At 33.6% G+C, this 24,315-nt stretch overlaps 1 protein-coding gene across 19 annotated transcripts in view; it reads right to left on the minus strand.

The window, feature by feature from the left end:
* Sox6 (SRY-box transcription factor 6) overlaps window positions 1-24,315 on the minus strand; it is a 576,267-nt gene that overhangs the window by 336,616 nt on the left and 215,336 nt on the right. For all 19 annotated transcript variants that reach the window (XM_074042103.1, XM_074042097.1, XM_074042114.1 and 16 more), the window contains one exon: window positions 10,080-10,320. In XM_074042103.1, the coding sequence (XP_073898204.1) occupies window positions 10,080-10,316 (237 nt within the window). In that variant the 5' untranslated portion in view covers window positions 10,317-10,320. The remainder of the gene's footprint in view (window positions 1-10,079; window positions 10,321-24,315) is intronic.

Raw genomic sequence — 24,315 nt, forward strand, 5'->3', positions numbered from 1 at the left:
TTACTCTCCCTTACCTTTTCCCCTATTCCCTATTATCCAACAGCTTTCAGTGCATTTCATTATGCCATGTATTTCAGTATTATTCATCTCTATCATTCTCTTTTCCTCTGCCTCTTCCCGCAGCCCCCTGATGTAAAACATCTGGGCTGTTTCCATAGCTTGGCTATTATGAATAGTGCTACAATAAACATGAGTGTGCAACTATCTTTATTATATCCTGACTTTCATTCCTTTAGATATATGACCAGGAATGGTATTGCTGGATCAGATGCTAATTCTATTTTAGTTTATTGAGGAGTCTCCATAGTGTTTTCCATAGTGATTGTACTAACTTACATTCCCACTAGTAGTGTATAATGATTCCTTTTTTCTGTATTCCCACCAATATTTATTGGTATTTGTGTTCTTGATGGTAGCTATTCTGATTAGACTAAGATGAAATCTCAATGTCATTTGTATTTGCATTTCCTTTATGGAAATCTTTTTAATTATTGTACTGGAGGTACATTCTGACACTTACCAAAGTTCTTACAATATATCATAGTTGAATTCACTCCTTCCTTTATTCTTCTTTACCCCTCATCCGCCCATTCCTGGAACAATTCCAACAGGTTTTGTTTTTCAATTTTCATACATGACTACATAGTATTTCCACCATACCCATCCTCCGGTATTTATTCGCCACTTAGACTACTTCTTCCTTTGAAAAATGTTCACTGTATCTGTCCATTTCTTCATTGGATTGCTGATTCTTTAAGAGTTTAGTTTTTTAGGCTCCCTGTATATTCTGGTCATTAATCCCTTGTCAGATGGATAGCTGGCAAAGATTTTTCTCCCATTTTATGGGCCGTCTATGCAGCCACAGTTTTATTTTTGAGATCAGACCTCACGAAGTTTTTTGCCAGAGCTGGCCTCAAACCTCAATCCTTCTCATCTCTGCTTCTCAAGTAGCTGGGATTACAGGCATGAGCCACCACACCCAGCCAAAGAGGTACCTTTAGTAGAAGCATACAAGGTACCAAATAAATTAATACAACTGAAGACCAAATATTAACTCTGAATTCAAGAGCAAATAGTTTTTTCAATTTGTTCACAGATTTATCTTCATTTGATCCTGGCTGGCTCAGTGCTTACACAAAACAACTAAATGAAAATAATTATAACCTAAGTTTTCTAATTCTTCTTCATGTTTCTAAGTCAATAAGATCTCCTTGATTATACAAGTACAATCTATTTGAGTTTGTATGAGAGCACACTTTCTCTCAGAAGTTGATGAATTTCAGAATATTGTATTCAACGCATTGGCAATAGAAACAAATCAGAGTAAAACTATAATGAAAGCAAAAGTTTATAAAATAACTTTCCAATCATTTTATTTAAAAAAGCTTTCCATTTTCTTGGGTGCTAATGAAATGCATAAATATTCACTTATAATTTTAACCTGATCGTAAAATTTTATTAGCAGGGGTTTGTAATTTATACTTTGGATCTGAGAATTAGTTTACACAAAGATATATTATTGAACTCAATTTGCATCACCTAGAATAATAATGCCTATGGGTCATGGGAGTGTAGTGGTACCAAAATAATATTTAAAAGGTTAATATTATAAAAAACAAATATGTCATCTCATTGAAAGCTATATTAACAAAAGGAATAATAGCCTGCAGTTGTTCTTTTAAAAGGTTACATTTCTCTTGGAAAGCAGGGAAAACTTTTTATTGCAGAGGATAATCAATCAGTGGAATGATTTGCATATGAAGGTAATTAAGGCACATTTGTTAGACACATGTTCAAAAAAGATTAGATATATTTGGAGAAGGAACAGAGTAGGGTCTTTGCTGCTTAGTGCGGGTGGTCTGACTCAATTTTGTCTCTGAAAGAGTACTGCAAGCAGGAATCATTAAGCTGACATTGCCTTTCTGAAAAGCAACCCTCTCCCTATTAAAGAAGGTAGTTCTCTGGGAGTGGAGACATAATCCTGGCTTCTTCCTCCCACAATACTATACTGCCTATCACAGTCCTCGTTGTTTTGTTCCTGCTCCTCTAAAACAACCTTGAGATTCACATCTCATTCTAACCATAAAAAGTTCATGTTGGTCATTCAAATGACTACATGCAATATAATAGATACTTTATTTTCTACAACATGTTGCTAAGAAGCATTATAAAAATGTGCATATTTCATTATTCCTGTAGTTATTCTACTTCATTATAGTGCTGTGTTCAAAAGCCAGATACAGAGGAACTGCATGAAGGAATTCGGCACAGAAAGCACACATGGATCAGAACCACCTTTAGGCTGAAAATATGCTTGTTAGCTCCGCTTTAGTCAGAAAATTATTGGTGTCCTGAAATTTCACTTCCAGTGATACACAGACCAATTTTGACAAAAGGCTTATTTACAAAATAAAATGTTCTACATTCAAATGACATTTTAAACAACCAAGAAAAAGAAAACCTGGGAACAGTCCTACTCAAACTATTCATGCTCAACTAGATTATACTAGATTTTCTAATTGTTATAAAGTCTTATTTTAAATAACAATCATAAAGCAACTTTTCCTGTATCTAGAAATTCTATAGATCTCAAATTATACTTTTGATAATAGACCAGAAAAGCCAAACCATACGAATAGCAACACTATGAGAGACAAGCTAGTAGATACAGGTAAGAGAAATGAAAACAAAATATTTATGAAACATAAAAGTATCACATAAAACTGAAGAAAATTAGGAAACATTGGCTGAATCCCAGAAAAGATAATCCTTATGAGCATGCAGGAATGCCATAAATTTTAAGTGAATGTCAGTGATAGTGTTCATTAGGAGATTCATATGATAGTCAGTGCTCTGCAAACCCCAGTCACTGAATCTTACACAACCTGAAAGATTAAAACAAAAACAAACATGGCATATCCCATCTCCTTGAAGACATTCTATAGAAACAATTTTATTGCACTGGGGGAAAAAAAGAATAGTAGGGCTTGATTTCCCTTAAGCTATCAAAGTACAAAAGAAATGCATGTCTTTGCACAGATGTAACAAAGTACTGGATTTTCATATTTTGTCAGGTGCTCAAAATGCAGCCCACATAATCACATGCTAATGACCGGAGTGTGTTAATCAGCATGCATGCCTGATTCCGTCAAGCCCAAGAGGGAAAAAAGTCAACTATCCCAGAGCATGTGAACGTTTCTACTTTTGATAAAGATTTTGATAATATGCTAAGTAAGAAGGAAAACTCTTCCAAAAAGTAGCTTTAGAAAGGTTTATTATATCACTAATAAGGACAAAATAATTCATGCATCCTCTAAGCATTAAAATATTTTCAAGAAGTACACCATTAATCCTTTTCTTTTTAATTCAAACTACACAGATTTGGGGGAGAAATTTTAAAAGTACACTTTTAAAAAAAGAACAGAAATGTGCACAATCATGCCATGAAAATTATAAAGATTATCAATGTGTTAACACTAGATAACACTAGTTTTCATTACCCACAGCAATTTTTCCAAATCCCATGCAATAAAATGTTTTCATCTTTTAGTTCAAATTATAAATAAGTTTCTATCATGAAATTTCTGAGATAGATTTAAAAGGAGATAGTACAGTGTGCTAATATACTTTCAAATTTATAGAAAATGGAAAATCCTCCATTGGGCTTCCTAGAGAATGCTGTCAGGGACTCAGAGATAATGATAGACATTTCCACTTGTCAATAGAAAAGGTTTGAACTCTACTTAAATTGTCTGAATTTCCAAAATCTGAAAATTTCTCAGAAGTCTAAATTTTACTGTCCTATGGATACCCCTGCATCCCAATGCTTCATAAACCAATCAGGTACCACTAAAGATGCACACAACCTTACTGTAGGCATTAAGACTATAAACTAATTGAACCACCTGGGAGAAATAGTGAGCTTCACTGCACTTTCTAAATTACAGTCCCAATAACAGTAAGGAAATTAATTTTATTTGGGTGGCACCCAAATAAAGTCTCTCTCTCTCTCCCTCCCTCCCTCCTTCCTCTCTCTCTCTCTCTCTCTCTCTCTGCCTTGCTCCTTCACTCTCTCTCTCGTCTCTCTCTCTCTCTCTCTCTGTCTCATACACACACACACACACACACACACACACATACAGAGGAACAATTCAATTTTTAAAAATTTTTTTCAAAAAACTAACAAGAGAAATCTTCTAAAAGTCTGACACAACATAAAGCATGGCGAAAGGTTAAATCCTCACTAAAAATTCCTGGACTGTGTTATCACACAATGACAACAGCTCCATTCCCAGAAACGTTACAAAGTCCACACCAGAAATTTTATGACTCCAAGTGAACTACATAAAACACTCCAGAGTTGATTAGCAACTTCATTGGACTGAAAGCAAGTGAGGCAGAAAGTAGAAATTGTTTGCAAGCAAGAAAGCATTGTTCCCAATGGTTATTTATTAAATACCCAGCATGTCTACTATTATTTTCTTTCAATTACAACAAAAGGCATTATTGACACCTTTTATTTATAGTGGAAAATTATTTTAAAACTTATAGAAGATTCAATTCACCCCAGGAAATTTAAGTAGGTCTTTAAAAAGTAAGGAGTTAGATATTGTGGGCTAAGAGTCTAATACAGTTCTTTCTCCTTAATTAAAACAAGATAAAGCTAACTCTATATAATATCATTTTGCCTAATACAAATATCAATATATAAGCAGGCACAGAGGTGCACACAAGCATATGTGCATAAGGTTCCACTTACAACCTTGTCACACTACATATTTTGCAAAAATGACTGTTGGTGCTTTACCCACATCTCCATGGTTTGCCTACCGCAGAAGTCACATACAATCAGCCTCTTAGGCAAAAAGCTTCTGTCTCACCTAGGGCCATTGTTTGGCCAGGAATATGTCTATTTCTTTGTTCCCTCTCCTTGGTCTCTTGTTCATTCTGGACTAAGTTCCTGCCCACCTGTATATTACTGAAACTATTTTCTCCACATCTGTGTGAATTCTGTCTTCTTCAGAATCTCTGGAAACTCTTTAGTGAGCAAATAGCCTCCCAAACTGTTCACTCTTCTACTTCTCACCAAACTCTCATCTGCACCACTGCAATGGTTTTTTAATAGGGGTCCATGCTTCTGATGCTATTTCCCACAACCCACTCTCTACACAGCAGGCACTATGATCTTTTAAAAAATCTAAATCAAACCATGTTACTCCCTTGCTTAAAATGTTCCAATGACTTTGTCTTCAAGATCCCATAAATAACTGTCCCCTGCCTGTATCCTTGATTTCATCTCATACCATTCTTTCCTCCTCCAGTCACTCTCTTGTTTTCTGTTGTTCAAACACACCAGTCAAAAGGCTTTTGTAGGCCAGGTATGGTGACTCATATCTGTAATCCCAGATACTTTGGAGGCAGAGATCAGGAGGATTGCAGTTCAAGGCCAACCTGGGCAAAAAGTTAGTGAGACCCCATTTCAATAAATAAGCCAGGTCAGGTGCCTTGTATCTATAATCCTAGCTCCAAGGGAGTCATAGGTAGGAGGATCGTAGTTCAAGGGTGGGGGGGTGAGATGCCAGATCTTATCCAAAAACTAACCAAAACACAAAAGGGCATGGATTAACTTGTAGAGTACCTGCCTAGCAAGCATGAGGCCCTCAGTTCAAATGCCAGTATGGTCAAAAAAAAGTTGTTTTACTTACACACTCTGGCTGATTATTAGCCCCCAAATCTTTATATATTTGGCTTCTTTTTACTATTCAAATTTCAGCCCCTCCCTATAAAAAGACCTCCCTTTCTGTTTAAAGTAGTCATTCTCTATCACATTGTCTTAATTTGCTCCATAGCACTTACCATCTGAAATTGTCTCCTCTCTGATACTTCTCTGCTACTTTGTCAAAGTTCCATGAGAGCAGAGATCTTACCTATTAGTCACAAGTTCTTCTACCTGAAAATTAGTAGGTACTCTGCACTTAACTAACTAGTGATGGCAATAACACCTTTTGGAAAACAGTGAGGGAGGGAGAGTGCTACATTAAATTTTCACAAAAAATATATATTTTGCCATCAAGTTTCTCGACAATACAGAGGCTTACCTATCCTTTCTATACTTGAAACTTTAGCAGAAGATTATTCCACATAATACATAAGGTCACTAAACAATACTACAAAAATGTTCCTCCATGCATACAGCATTAAAAAGAATGGCGCACTGTATAGTTTTCCACAAAAATATTATCTGAATTTATTCCTGCCTCATGAGACAGTCCTAATGAGAACAAAGACATATTTCAGTGGACAGTGTCAATGTTCCTCTGCAAAAAAAGTCTTGATACACTGGTGCCATGTATCACAAATCCATAGAGAAAGTCAATGGATTCTTATGCACACTAACTTTTCAACCACCAAACAGATGTCAGCAATTAACATACTACATTAAATTTAAAACTGGACATTTTGCTGTCCATAATATAAAAAATAGTACTTAAAATCAGAGTCTGAAACTGTCTATACAACATTGATCTTTGATTTCCTAGCTCTAAAATTTCTCCTTCAGTGCTTATGCCATAATAAATTCTTTTCCGTATTCAAAACTTGTGTGAACTCTTATTTTGTTTGAGTGCCATCTCAGAATAATCATAATTTTAACATGTAAAGATTTTTTTTCTAATCAGGAAGTGGGGACTGTCAAAACTTCTCTGTTTTCCTTTTACCCTTCCCTTACCAAAAAGCTTGTGTATGGTCATGATATTTTTAAAGTAAAACCTTTCCTGAACCCAAGAAAATCTTGGGCACTTGTTTTTAACTGTTCCAAGAAGGAGGACCATCACACTAAATAAATAAATAAATAAATAAATAACAGTGGAAACTGAATAGGGCCCAAGAAAATTGTTGTTGTTATTAGGTTTGCTTTTAAATTTTATTTCCTCACAACTATTTTATGGAATTCAATTATAGTAAGTATAAAATATGATCCACTGATGGAAACTGCAAGTTTCAGGTCCCTATATAAACATTCTTTTCAACTTCATATTTGATGAACTAAAATGTTTATCAACTTGTATATTATTTACAGTTTTCCTACCCAAACACACATACACACATGCACATGCACACATGCACTTATATACAGAAACGCAGGGGAAAAAAATTAGTTGGTGATATACTTGCGATGTAAGTCATTACAGGTCCGATGTTACAGTTACACATTACTGAATCTATCTAGTGAACAGAGAACACAAAGGGAATTTCCAAATGCAGCTGCTATTTCCCATTTGTTAAATCCTTTTATTACACAGCTGGGAAATACTATAGAGTGGGTGTTAAAACAAAATATTTTGGCTTCCCAACATTCAGAATACACAAAGGCTCCAAGTGGAAAGCAAAGTTTGATAGCAAAGGACAATGAAAGTTTGACAACATTTCTAGGAGTGTGATTTCCTTCACAGTTAATATGTAACATTTATAATTTTAAATTATTTTATTACCTTAAATCATATTCATTGTAAATTAATTGACATAAATTTACTATAAATTATTGATATCTATGTTCTGAGAAAATTTTAGATCACAAATGTTTGAGATTAACTTAATGCAACTTGGCACTTGCCAAGAAACAAAATTTTATTAGGAAAAATAAGTATTCTCTAAAGAAATAAAATTTGAACTGTATTATTTTTGCCTCTATCCATATTTTCTAGTCCAGTTTTATAAGGTTTATACTTGGCATAAAAGCCAAAATATAACTTGAACCTCTCCCCTCTTTCAACCTCCTCCTTCTTCTACACTAATCCAAGTCTCTTTAATCTTTCATCTAGATTTTTGAAACAGAAATCCCCAAAGGTCTTCCTCCTTTCACTCTAGCTTCCCTACCATTCATTCACTATACCATCAGTTAGGAATTACCTGTTTGAAATGTTCTTAAATTCTTCAAAGGCTGTTTTCCATTGCACTTAGATCAAATCTCACTTTCATAATGCTATCTCCAAGGTCCTGTTTGACCAGCCCCTATCAACGTCACCAGCCACATCTGATGCTACATTTCATCCTCATACTACATTCCATCCACAAAGACCAGCTTTGACTTCCTTGAACTAAGTTACACTTCATACATGCTACTCCCTCTGCAGTTTTACTCTTGGCTCTACTACCTGGCTAGTTTCTGTCATCCTTAGATCAGAAAGGTCATTTCTCATCATCTGTTCCAAATTAGATTTGTCCCCTTATGTTTTCAGATAACATTCTGATTTTTTCTGCTTGGCACAAATTCACAATTTTACTTATATATTTGTGTGCATATTTATATAATTTCTATCCTCTGTCCTAGACTATAAACTCCATGAAAACATGATCATGTGTATTTTGTTATTCACCATATAGCCAGCATCTAGCAGAATGCTTGGCACACAGAGGGTACTCAATAAATATGTGTTGAAATAAAAATCAAACAGCCACATTATCTTGCCAATAAGCAAGTGGCAGTGGCTGCATGTCTATCTCACCCATGCTACCTTGGAGATATAAAATGAACAATTTAAGTTCAATGAGGAAAAAAAACCAGGTTTTAGTCTTGTCTTATACCTTCTCTCTTCTTTCTCCTCAAAGAAAATAAAGATTCCAGTGGATCTATTTGTACAGTGTCCATCCCCTCCAAAATTAAAATTTGATTCAATTTTTGTATTCAACCATAAAGAAGAACAAAATTATGTCATTTGCAGGAAAATGGATGGAACTAGAGATTGTGAAGATAAGTAAAATAAGCGAGTCTCACAAAGACAAGGCTCTCATGTTTTCACATATATGTAGAATTTTGGAAAAAGGAGAAAAAAAGGCATGAAAGTAGGAGGACAATTAGGTAGGAGAGGAAAAGAGAAAATGGAACAGGAATAAGAAAGGGTAATAAGAGGGTGAATATGATCAAAGCACATTACAAACACGAATGGAAATGTTGTTATGGACCCCACTTAGTACAACTAATGTATGCTAATAGAGGTAAATAAATAAAAGGATTGGAGCATGGAGAAAGAAACTAAAATGAGTCAATAAATCTTTGATGTATTTTCCAATCCTCTACTTCTCATCTACTACTCTGGAAAACTGGCTGTGTCTACAAAATCATCTGAAAAGAAAAATGTCTGCCTCCAAAGTTATTAAGTTTCTAAGACATTAAACATACGGCAACATTTAAATACATGCAATCAGTAGTAAAGGCACTTTAAACATTACCTTACTTTTCTATTAAGGAATAAAAAATTTTCCCCATTGCCTACTTAAAATATTTTTCATTAACTCAATTTTTGGTAAGCCAAAGTTTAAGAAAAGCAAAAGTGTTTAAAACTTCAAATCTAATAAAATGTTTTAAGGTTCTTAGTTTCTTCTAGATGTTAAAAAATGAGTATTTTTGTTTTAAACTAGAAAATTCATGTCACTTACTATGCTTTCTGCTTTGATAGAAGATGGAATTTAGCATGGTAAAGCTGGCTAATACAATACACTGCAAGTATTTGATGAGTTGTTTCTACATTTAGAGAAAATTCCTACAGTCTGATTGGATGATACTCAGGCATTTTACATGTCCTTCTGAAATTAATATGTAGGTATAAAAGTGAGAAAAGTTTTGTGATAAATCAAGAATTACCATTAAAATGATAAACACCCGCATTTCCTTACTGAAGACACAGACACCATGAGGCCTCATTCACATATATTTACCTAACTCAATTTTTCAGTACTAATACACAACCACACTTTATTTGATCATACCTATTTTGTAATATTACCAAGTACATCACATTCCATTCAGAGATTGAGAGAATAAGAAACCAACCCTTTCCCCCCCACACACAAAAAATATCAGGAATCTTTTGTCAAGTGAACCTAACAATGTACATAAACTAATCACAAAACACTCTCCAAGTTTTCCCAGTAACTAGTATAATTGGGGAGGTAATTATGCACCTTTTGGTTGTTTCATGACCTAAACATATGTAACTCTAAAGTCACATATTTTGAGCTTTCCCTAAAATACCCATTTACAACTAGGACACAGTAGCAGTACCCAGATTTTAAAAGCTCACCATTCTTTGCTGAGATGACAGAACACTGTCCCAGTCAGCATCTTGTTGAATGGTACTGACAAGTGTCGGTAGCTCCTCAGAGTGAGGTTTGTTGTGCATTACGGGGTGCAGAGGCAGATGGGGACCCACGTGTTGCTCGTTGCCCTCTTCGTTTTCCCTTGAGGTCAAATCCTGGGTCATCGTTTCCTCTCCATCAACTGCACAGGCAAATGGAGAGGTGGCTTGTTTGGAAGACATTCTTCTGCAGAAGACAAACATCATGGATGAAAAAGGAATGTCAACAACAAAAGAATAAGCCATGTCTGGCATTTGACTAATTCAGGAAAACAAGAAAATTCTTTAACTTTAGAGCTATTCATGTTCTACTCTAAACCAACTTAAATCAACTTATCTTTTCCACTTTCCCTCTTTACTTTTTGAACTCAGCAAACCTCCTCTTCCCAGTAATTACTGCATATTTTCTCCCTTATCCAATCTACAAATGAAACTCTTATAGAATAATTTTTCATAAGATTTAAAATATGTATGTGTATAGCTTTCCTCCCAGTTTTCCCAATTAGATTATAAGCTTCTAAAGAGTAATTGGTTGATGGTTAGAAATGAAATGAATGAATGAATGAACTGGCTAATGAGCCAGTTTACAGAATGATTTGAGAGCAAAAATATCCAACTTTCTCCTATGGTTTGTGTAGGAACAAAATAAGTCTATGGAAGAAAGTATAATCAGCCAGCCGCTGGTGGCTCACACCTGTAATCCTAGCTACTCAGGAGGCAGAGATCAGGAGGATCGTGATTTGAAGCCAACCTGGGCAAATAGTTCACAAGACCCTATCTTAAAAATACCAATCACATAAAAAAAAAAAAAAAAAAAAAAGCACAGAGTAGTGATCCATAATGAAAGTCCTCAGCAAATCTGGTCCTTACTTTTTATTTACACCTTGCATTATGAATACTAAACCCAACTCTAAGTGTCTATTTTGAAGCTTAGTTACTAAAGACCTTTAAGATGTGTTGGCTGTTGCAACTTAAGTTTTAAGTGATTTATTGAGTGACTCATAATATTAGATTAGTCTTAAGGCACTTTTGTAGTATTTGAATTGAGTGTCTGAAATAACTATACATCTATGTTGTTAGAGAGTACATATACAAGAGTCAAAGCATTAACTATGAAAATAGAAAAACGCCTACTATGCGAAATATTTTAAAAGCTCAAAAACAACATTGAACATTCATTTATGTATCCACAAATGAACACTGACTACATTCTGCATGACAAGGTCTTCATTCTGTGCTTTCATATGCAATCAGAAAATCATTATTATTAAAGTGAATTTCGAAACTTTTAGAATACCATTTTATTAAGATGAATTGCTTAGCAAAATGGTTAGTAATAAAATCACTAAAAGTTTATATCTTATCTAAAGAAACCATTTTTCCTAAAACTTCATGATGTTTGATGTTTATTGTATCTCTAGTTCTAAAACTGCTGTGTAATGAAAGGAATAAAATCTCCACCTTAATTGCTCTTTAACATTAATTGATTTCATACCATTATTTTTAAAATGCACAAATCAGTTAACATAGGAAACCACATGAGCATTTTTCAAATTAGCAAATCATTAACTTGCTAGTACTGTTTCTACAGACAAATAAATACTGATTAAAGGGTCTAGAAATCTGAGATTAACAGTTAAATTTACAAATCTGTCACATGCTTTCATGAATATTGCAGTGAAGGAAATATCAAGTGCAAAGAAAAATAATTAAGTTAATTCCAATTTAAACAGTAGTTTTTATGTAGCAGCCCATGTTTCACATAGGATTTAACAGCTAATGCTAAATTTCTCACAATTAATGAGGGGGCTCAGATTTAGTATCCTACAGTGAAAAAAATTAATATAAGATCAGCTAATCTAATTATGCACAGTTCTAAATAAAAGTATTACAGTCTTTTGAAGTGATTTGAAACATATTAAAATGCTGATACCTACTTATAATAATCATTCTACAAATAATAAAATTTCATCTATTAGACTTGATACTAGAGAATAAAATGAAGAAAGAGTACAGAAGAATGCCTATATTTTCTTTGAGGAGAAAGAAATTAAATGTTCCAAAGAGTACTATATCAAAGAATCAGATAAATATATTCACGAACAATTTCTGTTAGTACTAACAAGTGGACAAATGGATACACAATGGAAATATTGTCAAAGGATGCTTTCTAGTACACAAAAATTAATACAGAACTTACTTTATTGGCCCCATAAATACTATAGTAAAACTAGGCAAATTATAACTATTCTGCAAGTTTATCAAGAGCCTGCCATAAACAAGAGTGTTTTCATAGTTCAGATAATGAATAGTTACCGATAATGTAATCATTCACATTAAAAACAAAAGAAAGAACTTACTGCCACTCTTTAAAACAGAAAAATAAAATTGAAAGTCATAATCCAAAACTCAGAGTGACTTTAGCTCCCCCCAAAAACATCCTGTTACAAAGTGAACTGTCTCCTTCCAATAGCAATATCTGTGATTGTTGCTTTAGTATAAATTAATCGTGACACAAAACCCAAAATGAAAAGTCTCTTAAGAATAATTTCAACTATAAACTGCACCAGCGAACAATAGTGCACAATCCTAATTAAACACAACCATGCAGCTGTAAAAATAGACTAAATCTGTCCAAAGCTATGAGTTGAGCTTAAAGGCTGGTTTGTTAGAGTGTTTTCTTAAGGAAGGCTGGGTCCTCAGTCTTAATCAGCCAATAAATTATTTCCTGCAATTACATTAAATAGAAAATTATCTTCAAATGGGGAGTGTTAATTGAAAATCAAAATTCAGAGGGAAGTTTAGAAATTACACGCTGAATACAATTAGTGAGGAAAGGCTTCACCTCTACTTCATCAACGGTCTTCTGGTGATTCCTCCAGTGACCAGTCAGGAAAGCTACCTATTTATCGCATCACACAATTTGTCTTTTATTTTACACCTACAAATACAAATGTGTATCAAGATTGCAAATACAAGATAAGCTGCCAAAAAAAAAAAGCAATATTAAATCCGACTGTTCATCCTCAGTGCACACTACTGTTAGGGGAAAATAAGGGAGGGGTAAACAATGGTTAACAACCAGGGAAGGTATACTCAACTTTGAAATTCCTCACTTTAGCAAAGGAATTAATATGCTTTGTTCCAAAAATACCTTACCATGTTGTATTTCATTTAGTTTCAGGGGTTTATTATCTCTTAAATATATTGTTCATAGAGGAAAAATTATTTTTGTTCTTCTAGCAAAGTATTTCCTTGAGCATTTCCTCTTCATAAAATTGTTTGACTCCTTTTAAAGTTTGTTTTTACTGTTAGCTTTGTTGTTTTGTATTGTTCTAGGTGGTAGTTTTGTTTTGAGATTTTTAGGTAAAATGTGCACAAGTTATTTTTGATGCATAGTTTATTAAGTAAACCTTAGGCTTTACTATTAGATTTGATTTACTAATTTGTACACAATTATTTGTTATGTAATTCTTCAATTTACTTATTATGCCCTCATTCTTTACCTTAGCTTTCATGTCAAAACAGTTCATTAGACCAACTGAACTAGAAAATGCAAAGATACTTAACTTTTGGTATTGCCTTTATTATAACCACAGGACCATAACTATTCTTCTTTAGTAAATCATAAATCAAATATACTTTGCTAATTAATAATGTTTTTAAACATCATGCGGAATGCTTACCCTTAGCTTACTGCTTGTATCCGTGACTTATTTCATTACAAAATTCTTTAACTCTCTAATGTATTAGAATAGCACTGTACCCTAGCTGCTGCCATATACAAGTAATAAGCAAAAGAAAATAAAAATCATTGTGAAAATGGTCAATTTGTATATGACTTTGTTTTATTTTTGAATGATTATAACTTTAAAAAAATCATTCAAATGAATTGTTTTTTAATTTGTATTAAAAAAAAATCTTCCTAGTTATACCCCCTGAAAACAGGGGTTTATAATGGAAGTGCTGACACAACCCTAACCAAAGCAGCGCAAATGTTGCCGCTATAATACACAAAATCAAGTTCTATTATTCTAAACTATCCTCGCTCATGGGATTTTTCTTTACTGTGCTCCCAGTCAAACTGCTGAAGCATGAAAAATTTAAATGCAATCAAATGCGCCCAATTCTACTTTACTAGAACAAGTGTCTACAGTGGTACAATCTTAAAAGGAGATGCAACAGATTTGTTTGGTGTTTTTTTTAACTGTTTATTTATAATACAGTGCATTGGAGATAAAATAAAAGAGGAAATTACACTCACATGGTACCAGTGTATTGACTACACAGAGTACATTATAATCAGAGAGAAAAACTACATTGTCAACTTATCACATTGGTTAAACAAAATGGTTTTCTGGGGCACAGCTATTATCAAGTAAAACCACCAAAGAGAATTAAATATTTGGGATATATAAAACTAAATTCCCATCATATGTTCCCAGAGTTTGAAATGTCTCTGCCCAAGATCAAGTGAATTCCCAGGATGCCAGGCCATTGGAAAGAACTTTGAGCTTAGGACTTTTGGGAATGAGATTGTTGGAGAAAAGCCTCCGATAATCGATAATGTTCTCCAGGAGTCAGTAGGAATACTTCTAAAAGGTGAAAATTTTTCTGTTCCAACCCCTACTATAAAATCTGAATATTTAGATCATTACAAACTAATTCAAACAGTAAATTTATTTTCTGTTCTTAAAGAAGAAATCAGAACTAATTGGCTCAAGACTTTAAAAAATGATAAGGATGCCAGACATCTATACATTAAATTCTTTATTTCAGAAAACTATATTATCTAGAACCTTTCTGATATGATACCATTACTTTTAAGGAACTATTTGTACATGTTTAAATGTTAGAATTATTTTTAAACAACTTTAAACTTTTAAATTTTCTCATAAACCATGGTCACTTAAAATTACACTTTTTTTTATTTTGGCTTGGAAAGAATCCATCTCTCAAAGCTATCATTTGGGACTGTCCAAAAGAGCCACTGAGTTCAATGAAACAATATTTTAACTATTTTTAATATTTTAATTTTAGGTGTGTTACATTTATTCAAAAGAAGTACTGTTTTTTAACATAAAGCAACTTTTTAATAGTTGGTTTAACTACAGAAAAAATTGAAAGTTCAGGCCAACATTCACATTTATTTTGCAGCTCAACCCCAGGTTACCAAGGTAAACTTATTTTGGTTAGATAATTCACTCTTAGTTTAAGGCTGCACTTGATCTGATTCTGAGAAATAAACAACTAATGTGTTATGTTTTCCAAAAACATAACACAGTGCCTCTCATTTTAAGAAGCATAAGTAGCAGATATGGTCAGCTGCCAAAATGCACAATACCCAGGAACCCTTACAAAGGACGCCAGTCCACCAAGCTGAGGGGAAAGAATGATTTTAAAAACCTGTTCCTGTACCTCTAATTCCCATGTTTAGGGATTTCAAGAGGCGGTTGCAAGGAAAATCCTAATTCTAAACAATAAATAAAGATTTTCCTGTTAAAACCTGCCCTACTAAATTCTAGTAAAGCCTAAAGGTCGTTACTGATTCTTTGTATTGTTTGGTGCAGCACAACCGTTTCCTATTCTCTGCTCCACCTTCAAATGTCCCTGGGCTTTTGCCAGACTTTTCTTTCTATCTGTTTAAGAAGTAATTGAGACAATTCAGAGGGAAGAAGGTAACTGTTTTCAGAGGTCCTTGAAAAGTTATAAACCTATCTTTCTCCTAGAGTTTGTAGCAGATCTATCAGAATTTATATCTGAACACAGAGATAATACCTATTATAAGAAAACTCACTGATTTGAGTTAGCTGTCAAATCAATAGAGATGAGACAAATGAATTAAACTTGAAGTATATCTCAGAAGGGGAATTGGTTTTATGATTTTAATGAAGCTTCTAATTTTTCACAAGAAACCACCAAAATTGTATCCAAAGGCCCTTTGAGGTTCTTACAAAACAGGAACTACCTGGAACAGATTCTTCTCAAGTCATCAAAGTTTGTGTTTCTGGAGTTTATATTTAGCTGACAATATTGCTGTCACTTTATATAGCTTAAGACTGTTCTTTGGACTAGAGCTCATATGTCTTGGAATGTTTTGACTCATGAATTGTTTCTCCTGATAATGTTACATCACGTAATCACCTCTGTCTAATTGGTTAGTATCTGCTGGAAGAAACAGGCAACCAGTCTAATGTCTGGCCTGCTGACTGACTGCCTATGGAAAGCTATAATTATTACATTTATTCCTGTATATTCAGTTTCTTCCTGGGAGCAAAGCTACTTGATTTCATGTAACCGCTATACTTTTTTGCTTGATAAATAATATTGAGTATTCTCACAGTTTTATCTCTCAGTAGCTTGTTGGGATTTTTGCTTTGAAAAGCCATGACCAGAGTACATAAATAAAATCAATGGCTTAGCAACAAGATCAAAACAAAATAATGAATACCATACATATATATATATATATATATATATATATATATATATATATATATATACATACATATATATATATGCTATTTTAGGACATTTTAATCAAACTTAATAACTTTACAGACCAACTGAAAGAACTCTATATAGTTTGAGTGAAGAAAAAAACCTGTCAAAAATAATAACATAATGATTTTATTTTATAGGTTTACTTTGAGTTGCCTCTTCACAAGAAATGAGAAATACAATTTTGAAGTGAATAACAGACAAGTCTTTGTTGGTCTAAAACGAATCCATAATATGGAAGCCCAATTATAGGATATCTTATCCAATTACTAATAAAAACTGTAATCCAGAACAATAACTTCTCAGAGAGAAAGTGTAGGAAGCTGTCAGTATATGCTTTTCCATTCTTCCTCTTTTTTCATTCTTTCATTAATATTTTGGAACAAAGAAAATTGATACTATAGTGATTGTTTCAAAATACGAAAGTTCACATTTGGTAACACTGAATAAAATATGTTAAAGAAGGTAATCTCTGAGGTTCTCCTTCAGCTAAATAAAGCTATCCAGAAATTCCCTCTTCATGTAATGAAATAAGGGATAAATTTCAGGTTCCTATCAAAGAAGAGGAGGAAGAGAAGGAGGGAGGGAAGAAAGAAAGGGAAACAGAGGGGGAGGAGAACAGAAGGGCAAAGGGAAGAAGGGAAACAACCATGGCTTTGCAGTTCATTTTCAGTTTGTCTACTTAATGAAAACCTCATTGTACAGCCCTGAAAACCATTTCCAGCAGGCAAAGTATTTCTGATTCAGCAGAGGTTACACAAGCATCAAAGCAGTTAAATATAGGTGCCAAGCTGCATTGCCAGGAGCTCTTAGTACTGTGAGTTAGTGTTACCTGACAGCTTAGTGAATATAAAATTACTTGTTTCTCCAATTGAAGACAATCAAATTGTCACCTTCCATTGTAATAATGCACAACTAGTGATCAGCAAAGTGCAAACATAATTACCATGAAGAAAACAAAAAATCAAATCTAAATCTCTCTACAGAGTAAACACATCTATCTAGCAGTCCCCAAAAAGAAGTGCGTTTTAATACTGAGTGAATGCTGTGATACAATCTTTATGTTATTTAACAGTAAGATTCATTAGTCTTATATGAAATAAAAATGAAAAACAATAGGAAAGGCCAATTCATGAAAAATGAATACAAGTATCAGTAAGAGCACCACAACCTTCTAGATACAATAAAAAAGTGCAGGAATTATATCTCTGCCACTTGGACACATAACGCTGTGTGTATTAACAGCATTTCCATCATAAAAACCTTGTTTCATGAGATCCTGGCCTTGAAGGGACAGGTAGAGTAAACCTCAAAAGTTTTGTCGTGATAAACACAGATGAAAGAATTCTCAATACAATACCTGCAAACCAAATTCAACAAAACAGTAAGAAGATCATACACCAAATTAAACTCATTTCATTCCAAGGATGCAAGGATGGTTCAACATATACAAGTTAATAAACACAACACAGCACATAAACAGAATAAAGAACAAAAATAACATAACCATCTCAAAGGATGCAGAAAAAGCTTATAAGAAAATTCAACATCCCTTTATGAAAAAAGCCTTAAAAAACTAGGAATAGGAAGGAACATGCATCAACAAAATAAATGCTGTATAGTATAAGCCTATAGTCAACATTATACTGAATGGAGAAAACTGAAAGCATTTTCTCTAAAATCAGGAAAGAGACAAGGATAGCCACTCTTACCACTCTTATTTAATAGAGTACTAGAAATCTTAGCCAGAATGATAAGGAACAAAAAAGAAATAAAAGGGATAAGTAGGAAAGAAGAAGTCAAATTAACCCTATTTGCAGACAGTATGATCCTATACTTAAAGACACTAAAGACTCCACACACAAAAAAAATTCTTAGATCTGATAAACACTTTTAGCAAAGTAGCAGAATAAAAAACTCAACACAAAGATTCTCTATTTACCAATAATAAACAGGCTGAGAAATAAATCAAGAAAGCAATCACATTAACCATGCCCTGAAAAAATACAACACATAGGAATAAACCTAACTAAAGAAGTGAAAGACCTCGACAATGGAAGCTATAAAACACCGAAGAAAGAAATGGGGAGATGGGGAACCAACAGAAGATAGAAAGGCAACCATGTTCGTGGATCCACAGAATTAATATTGTGAAAATAGCTAGACTACTCAAAGCAATCTACAGATTCAAAGCAATCCCCATCAAAATTTCAACATCAGTTTTCACAGAAATAGAAAAATCAATCCTAAATTACATATGGAAGATCCTGAATAGCCAAAGCAATCCTGAGCAAAAACTTCAATGCTACACAAATTATAAATACCTGACTTCAAATTATGCTACAGAGCCATAGTAACACCAGCAAAAAAAAAAAAAAAAGACACATAGACCAATGAAATAGAAGACCTAGAAATAAACCCACACAATTATAGCCATATGATTTTTAACAAAGGTGGCCAAAAAATACACAGAAAAGACAGCCTCTTCAACAAATAGTGTTGGGATAACAGAATATTCACAGGAAGAAAACAAAAACTAGATCCTTATATCTCATCCTGTGCAAACAAATCAATTTAACCTAAAACTTTGAAATTACTAGAGGCAAACACTTGAAGATACAGGCATAGGCAATGACTTTCTGAATGGGATGCTTATTGCTCTGAAAATAACAGCAAGAATTGATAAATAGGATTATATCAAATTTAAAAGTTTCTGCACAGGAAGGGTAAAAAGTTCCAGAATCAAGTGACAACCCACAGAATGGGATAAAATCTTTGCCAGAATATATAAAGAGCTCCAAAATTAAAAACCAAAAGAGTAATTCAATTAAAAAATAAGCAAATGAACTGAACAGACAGTTCTCAAAAACACAAATGGGCAGTAAATACATGAAGAAATGTTCAACATTCTTACCCATAAAGGAAATACACATCGAGATCAAACTGAGACTCCATTTCACCTCATTCAGAATGACAATCATCAAAAATACAACTGCTGGCAAGGATGGGGGAAGGGAAAGAATTCTTAAATAACTATACACCCTTGGTGGGAATGTAAGTATGGAGGTTCCTCAAAAAACTAAAAATAGAACTACCATATAACCCTGCTAATCCATTCCTGGGCATATATCCAAAGAAATGTAATTCGGCACATTTTAGAGACACCTGCACACCCATGTTTACAGTAGCACTATTCACAATAGCCAAGCTATGGAATCAGTCTCTGTGCTTATAAACTGATGGATAGATACAGAAAATATAGTATATACACACAGCAGAATATTATTCAGCCATAAAAATGAAATTATGTTTTTTAAAGGAAAATGGATGGAAATGGAGATCATCATGTTAAGCAAAATAAGCCAAATTCAGAAAGACAGACATCATGTTTTCTTGCTTATGCAAAATCTAGACATAAAAAAAAATAACATGAATGTAAAAGGGGTACTGCTTTAAGGGTGGGAACCAGTGTTGAAGATTGAGGGTGAAAGGAGCTGGTATTAAAAGTGTGAACATGATCAAAGTGCTTTATATCATATATGAAAATAGAATAATGAAACCCATTAAAATATCTAAAAACAAAAAAAGGAAGGAGAGGGTAGAGAATGGATAATAAGCAGTAATAGAGAGGGGTGAATTTAGTCAAGGTACATTATATGCATGTATGGAAATAGCACAGAGAAACCCCTTTATAAAATGAATGTATGCCAATTAAACATGTAAATATACGTTAATTTTTCCTTAAAAGAATAAAATTTATGCATTATTTTTGTCTTCTAAACTGGCCTATTATGTTACAGGTGGAAATTTACCTCATAAAATTGATTTACTATCTCTAGCCAAGTTTAGAAAAATAACTAAGGATAGGACACATATCTACAACTATTTTTAAGACATTCACCATCTGGAATACTTGTCCAAATTTGGTGATGAGAGTGGCCCACTATAGCAGTGATCTTAGCTGGTCTCAAAGCACTGACAATTTGACGTGGGTCTCTCAGACTCTGAAGATGCCTAAGGTCCAAATAAAAACAAATACAAGTAATAACATGACATTCCAAACAAACCACATTTTCCCTCATACCTCTGTTCTAAATAAAATCATTTATAATATTTAACCCTAAAATAAATTCATTTCACAAGGGAGGAGGGAGCAATGCACCAAGATGAAAGTGGAGTAAATAGGGACCATCAACAACATAGGATTCCCTGAGCTCGAATATTAGAATACAAATTCAGACGTTGATAATCTGGTATTTCATTCATTGAAATGTGTTTTCATCCTAGATAAATCTGAAGTGGGCATTCCATCTTGTATTCTTCTTTTTCTGTTCCTCTATTTTATAAGAAAAGGTAAAAGAAAGAGATGAACACATGGGCAGACTGGGTGGCTAAATGAGAAACAGAATAAAATAGGAAGAAACAAGAGGAAGAGAAAGTCCCATCTCTACTTGCAAGTTTTACTATCATTTGAGATAAATTTCACATCACTATGAGAAATGTCTGGACGTGGGGAAGAAAAAGATTCTTTTAGGAAAACCTCTTCTTCATTGATTTTACAAATTTCAAGTAATATAACAAACATTTTTTTCCCAAGAGATCTTAGCAAAGGTATTGCAGTCAGTATTTTTTGAACTTTTAAGCCTTTCCTGAAATTATATTTCTATATAGTATTTCTTATAATATAGTAATATAAAGAATATCATCAAGAGGAAGAAAAAGAACCTCTAGTTGAGAAAAACTTCCAAAGCCTGAGAGATAAATACTTGCATAGATAATAACATAGGCTCATGCTAAATGGAAGAAAAAGAGGAATCATTTTAAGATTCTGTCCCTTTTAAAAAATATATTTATTCTGTGTGATCTGTGAAGACAGGGATCATGTCTGTCTTGCTCATTACTGGATCCTTGGTGCCCAGCACAGTGTACAACAATAATATTGAAAAGAAAAAGGGAGGGAAAAGCAGAGAGGGAGAGATGAGCAAATAACTTATTTTTTAAATTAAAGTGAATAGATAATCACCAAAAACAGCACTCACGTGTTAATGCTGCCAACTTAAACATTATTTTTTCTCTATACTCTTTTTTATCAAACATCTCATTACTTAACATCTAAATCATATGATCATTTTATTTAATCCACAACACTGAGCTCTCTCATCTTCCTAAAATACAGCAATCCTCAAATGACTGAGAGGCATTACAGAGACATCCGCTGCACTGTCACATCAACCATACTTAAAATTGGATTCATCATTATTTTCCTCAAGACCTTCCCTCATTCATTCACACCCAGAAAAGTACAAGTCTCAAAATCAATCAGCTTCAAAACATGAACACTATCCCCATCTATTTTTTAATCTTCACTCCTCATTGCTGGCCTATCAATTAAGCAGCATCGACTCCTTAGTAATATTTCTCAGGTTCATCCTTCTTACCATTACCATTATCACTTCAGTAAGAGTTTTCCTACACCTCATACCTAAACCCCCACAACAGACTAAACCAGCTTATCTCACTTCAAGATCTCCCCCTCATCAAGCTCCCCTCATCAAGTCACTTGCTCAAAACCGATCAGTGGCTCTCCCCACAAGGACACAATAAAGTCTAAACTCCTGACCCTCGCAGTCAAGACCCTCCATCCAGAACTAAGCATCTTCCTCAACTTATCTTTTAGTGGTCTACACTTTAACCTCCTACTTGAAGTACACTGATAAATTCAGACTTCACTCATTGTTGCCTCCCAGCCTTTTCTCTTATGTTTCCTGCTAGTTCCCTTACCGTTTTTCTTATCATTGAAACCAAGTAGCTAAATATGATCCATCCTTCTTCTAATCCCCTTTAGGAAGTACCCTCAGAAATCTTTTTTTATATCACTAGTCAACACTCAGTGCATATATCTCAATCTTTTTAAATGTAAAAATAATTTATTATAAAATATAATAATTGTATAAATTGCAAGATTATAAATTTTCCAAGGATGAGAACAAAACTCTAAACTTCTCTGTATTCCTACAGTACCTACCTAGTATGTTTTGGGCCAAGACAACAAATATTACCCACTTATTTCAAAATTATTAAATGAGTAGGCAGAAATAAATTTAGGGTATTATAATTACCCAGAAAAACAGAAGCCAAGAAAACTAATTTAAAATAAAGATTCTAGATCTCTGTATATGGTTTCTTGAGTGCCTCCTCTTTCCACATATTCTGGCCCATTAAATTCATTTCAATTTTTAAATGTACTATATTAAAAAAGCCAAAAAAGTCATAATCTATATTGTCAGAAACACTGAAAAGAAGGATAGGCAAATGAATGGATGGATGGATGGATGGACAGACCAATAGATGGTTTTCACTAGATGTTTAAAAAGTACCAGCCCTAAGCTAAGTGCTGCTACATGTGTAGTCTCATTTAGTTCTCAAGGTAACTCTAGGAATTAATGTCATTATCCCTCTTTACTAATGGGGAAATCAAACTGCTTATTAAAAAATTTAAACATGGCCAAGGTCATATCTTGTAAAAAAGGCAGAATTTGACCTCCAGAGGTTTAACTCCAAGGCAGATACTATTAGAATGAAAAGTTTTTGAAGTATAATTTAAATTATTCACTGTAGTTTTCATACAGTAAATTTTCTAACAAATGTTTGTTTAATGTTAACCAATGCTTTCTCTAGTATACTTTTTCTGATTAGCTTAGATGACCAACATTTAACTATATTCTTATATAAACTATAATGAAATAAATAGGGATGTCCCTGCCCATTCATTACAAGGCCTAGAAGAGCATGAAATCCAATTTCCACCTTTCTGCTCTGAACAGAGAAATCATCCCATACACACCATTCACAGCTGGAGCTGCTTCATAAGATGTTACTTGTACTTCTGCTCCTACTAGGAAAGAAGGTATTGAAGACAGCCTTCAGGGAAAACAAGATGAGGATCTTGAGCAGTGTGTTTTAACACACAAAGGTCTAGGTTGGCTTCAGCAAATGCAGTAGTAATTTAGATATCCTCTTAAAATCTTATTCCTACATGATATTACATATACCCTAACTTCTGGGGAAGGAAACAGAAAAGCTTCATACAGGAGGACATGAATTTTTATAAATTGTAACTGCCTGTAAAAGCTGAAGAAAGATTTTTGCCACCAACCCAAATTTCCACCTTTTTTTCATATATATACCAAACATTCTGGTTTCACAAATAACTTAAATGTTGCTACCTTGTGTTTCTCCCTCCCTATTTCCACCACTCCCTCCCTTCCTTATAGCTATTTGCTTTAAATTTCTCACTTGCATTGGCTGGTAACGTATTATAATAAACCGCTCCAGGAGAACATGAGAATCCAATTGTTTCCATGAATCATTGCACAGAATTGTTTCAGTTATCATTATAAAAGCCAAATATGACTACCCACTGTCTTGCATACTAAAAGATCCTTTATCAAATATCTATCTGCATACCTTTCAAACTACAGAACCTCTAGTTTTCCCAAGTATGGTGTTTGTTATGAGGAAGAATCCTATATTATGTATATATATTCTTTTCAAATAAGCAGTACCTCACAATTTCCCAAAACTGAGTAAAAGAGTCCTCTGAAAAACTCATATAATTTTCATACTTAATCTATGATCTATTTAGACTTCTTCAAAAGTAAATCTTTCTTTGTATCCATGA

The sequence above is a fragment of the Castor canadensis genome, chromosome 1 (genome assembly GCF_047511655.1).
Source record: "Castor canadensis chromosome 1, mCasCan1.hap1v2, whole genome shotgun sequence".
Taxonomy (NCBI): Eukaryota; Metazoa; Chordata; class Mammalia; order Rodentia; family Castoridae; genus Castor; species Castor canadensis.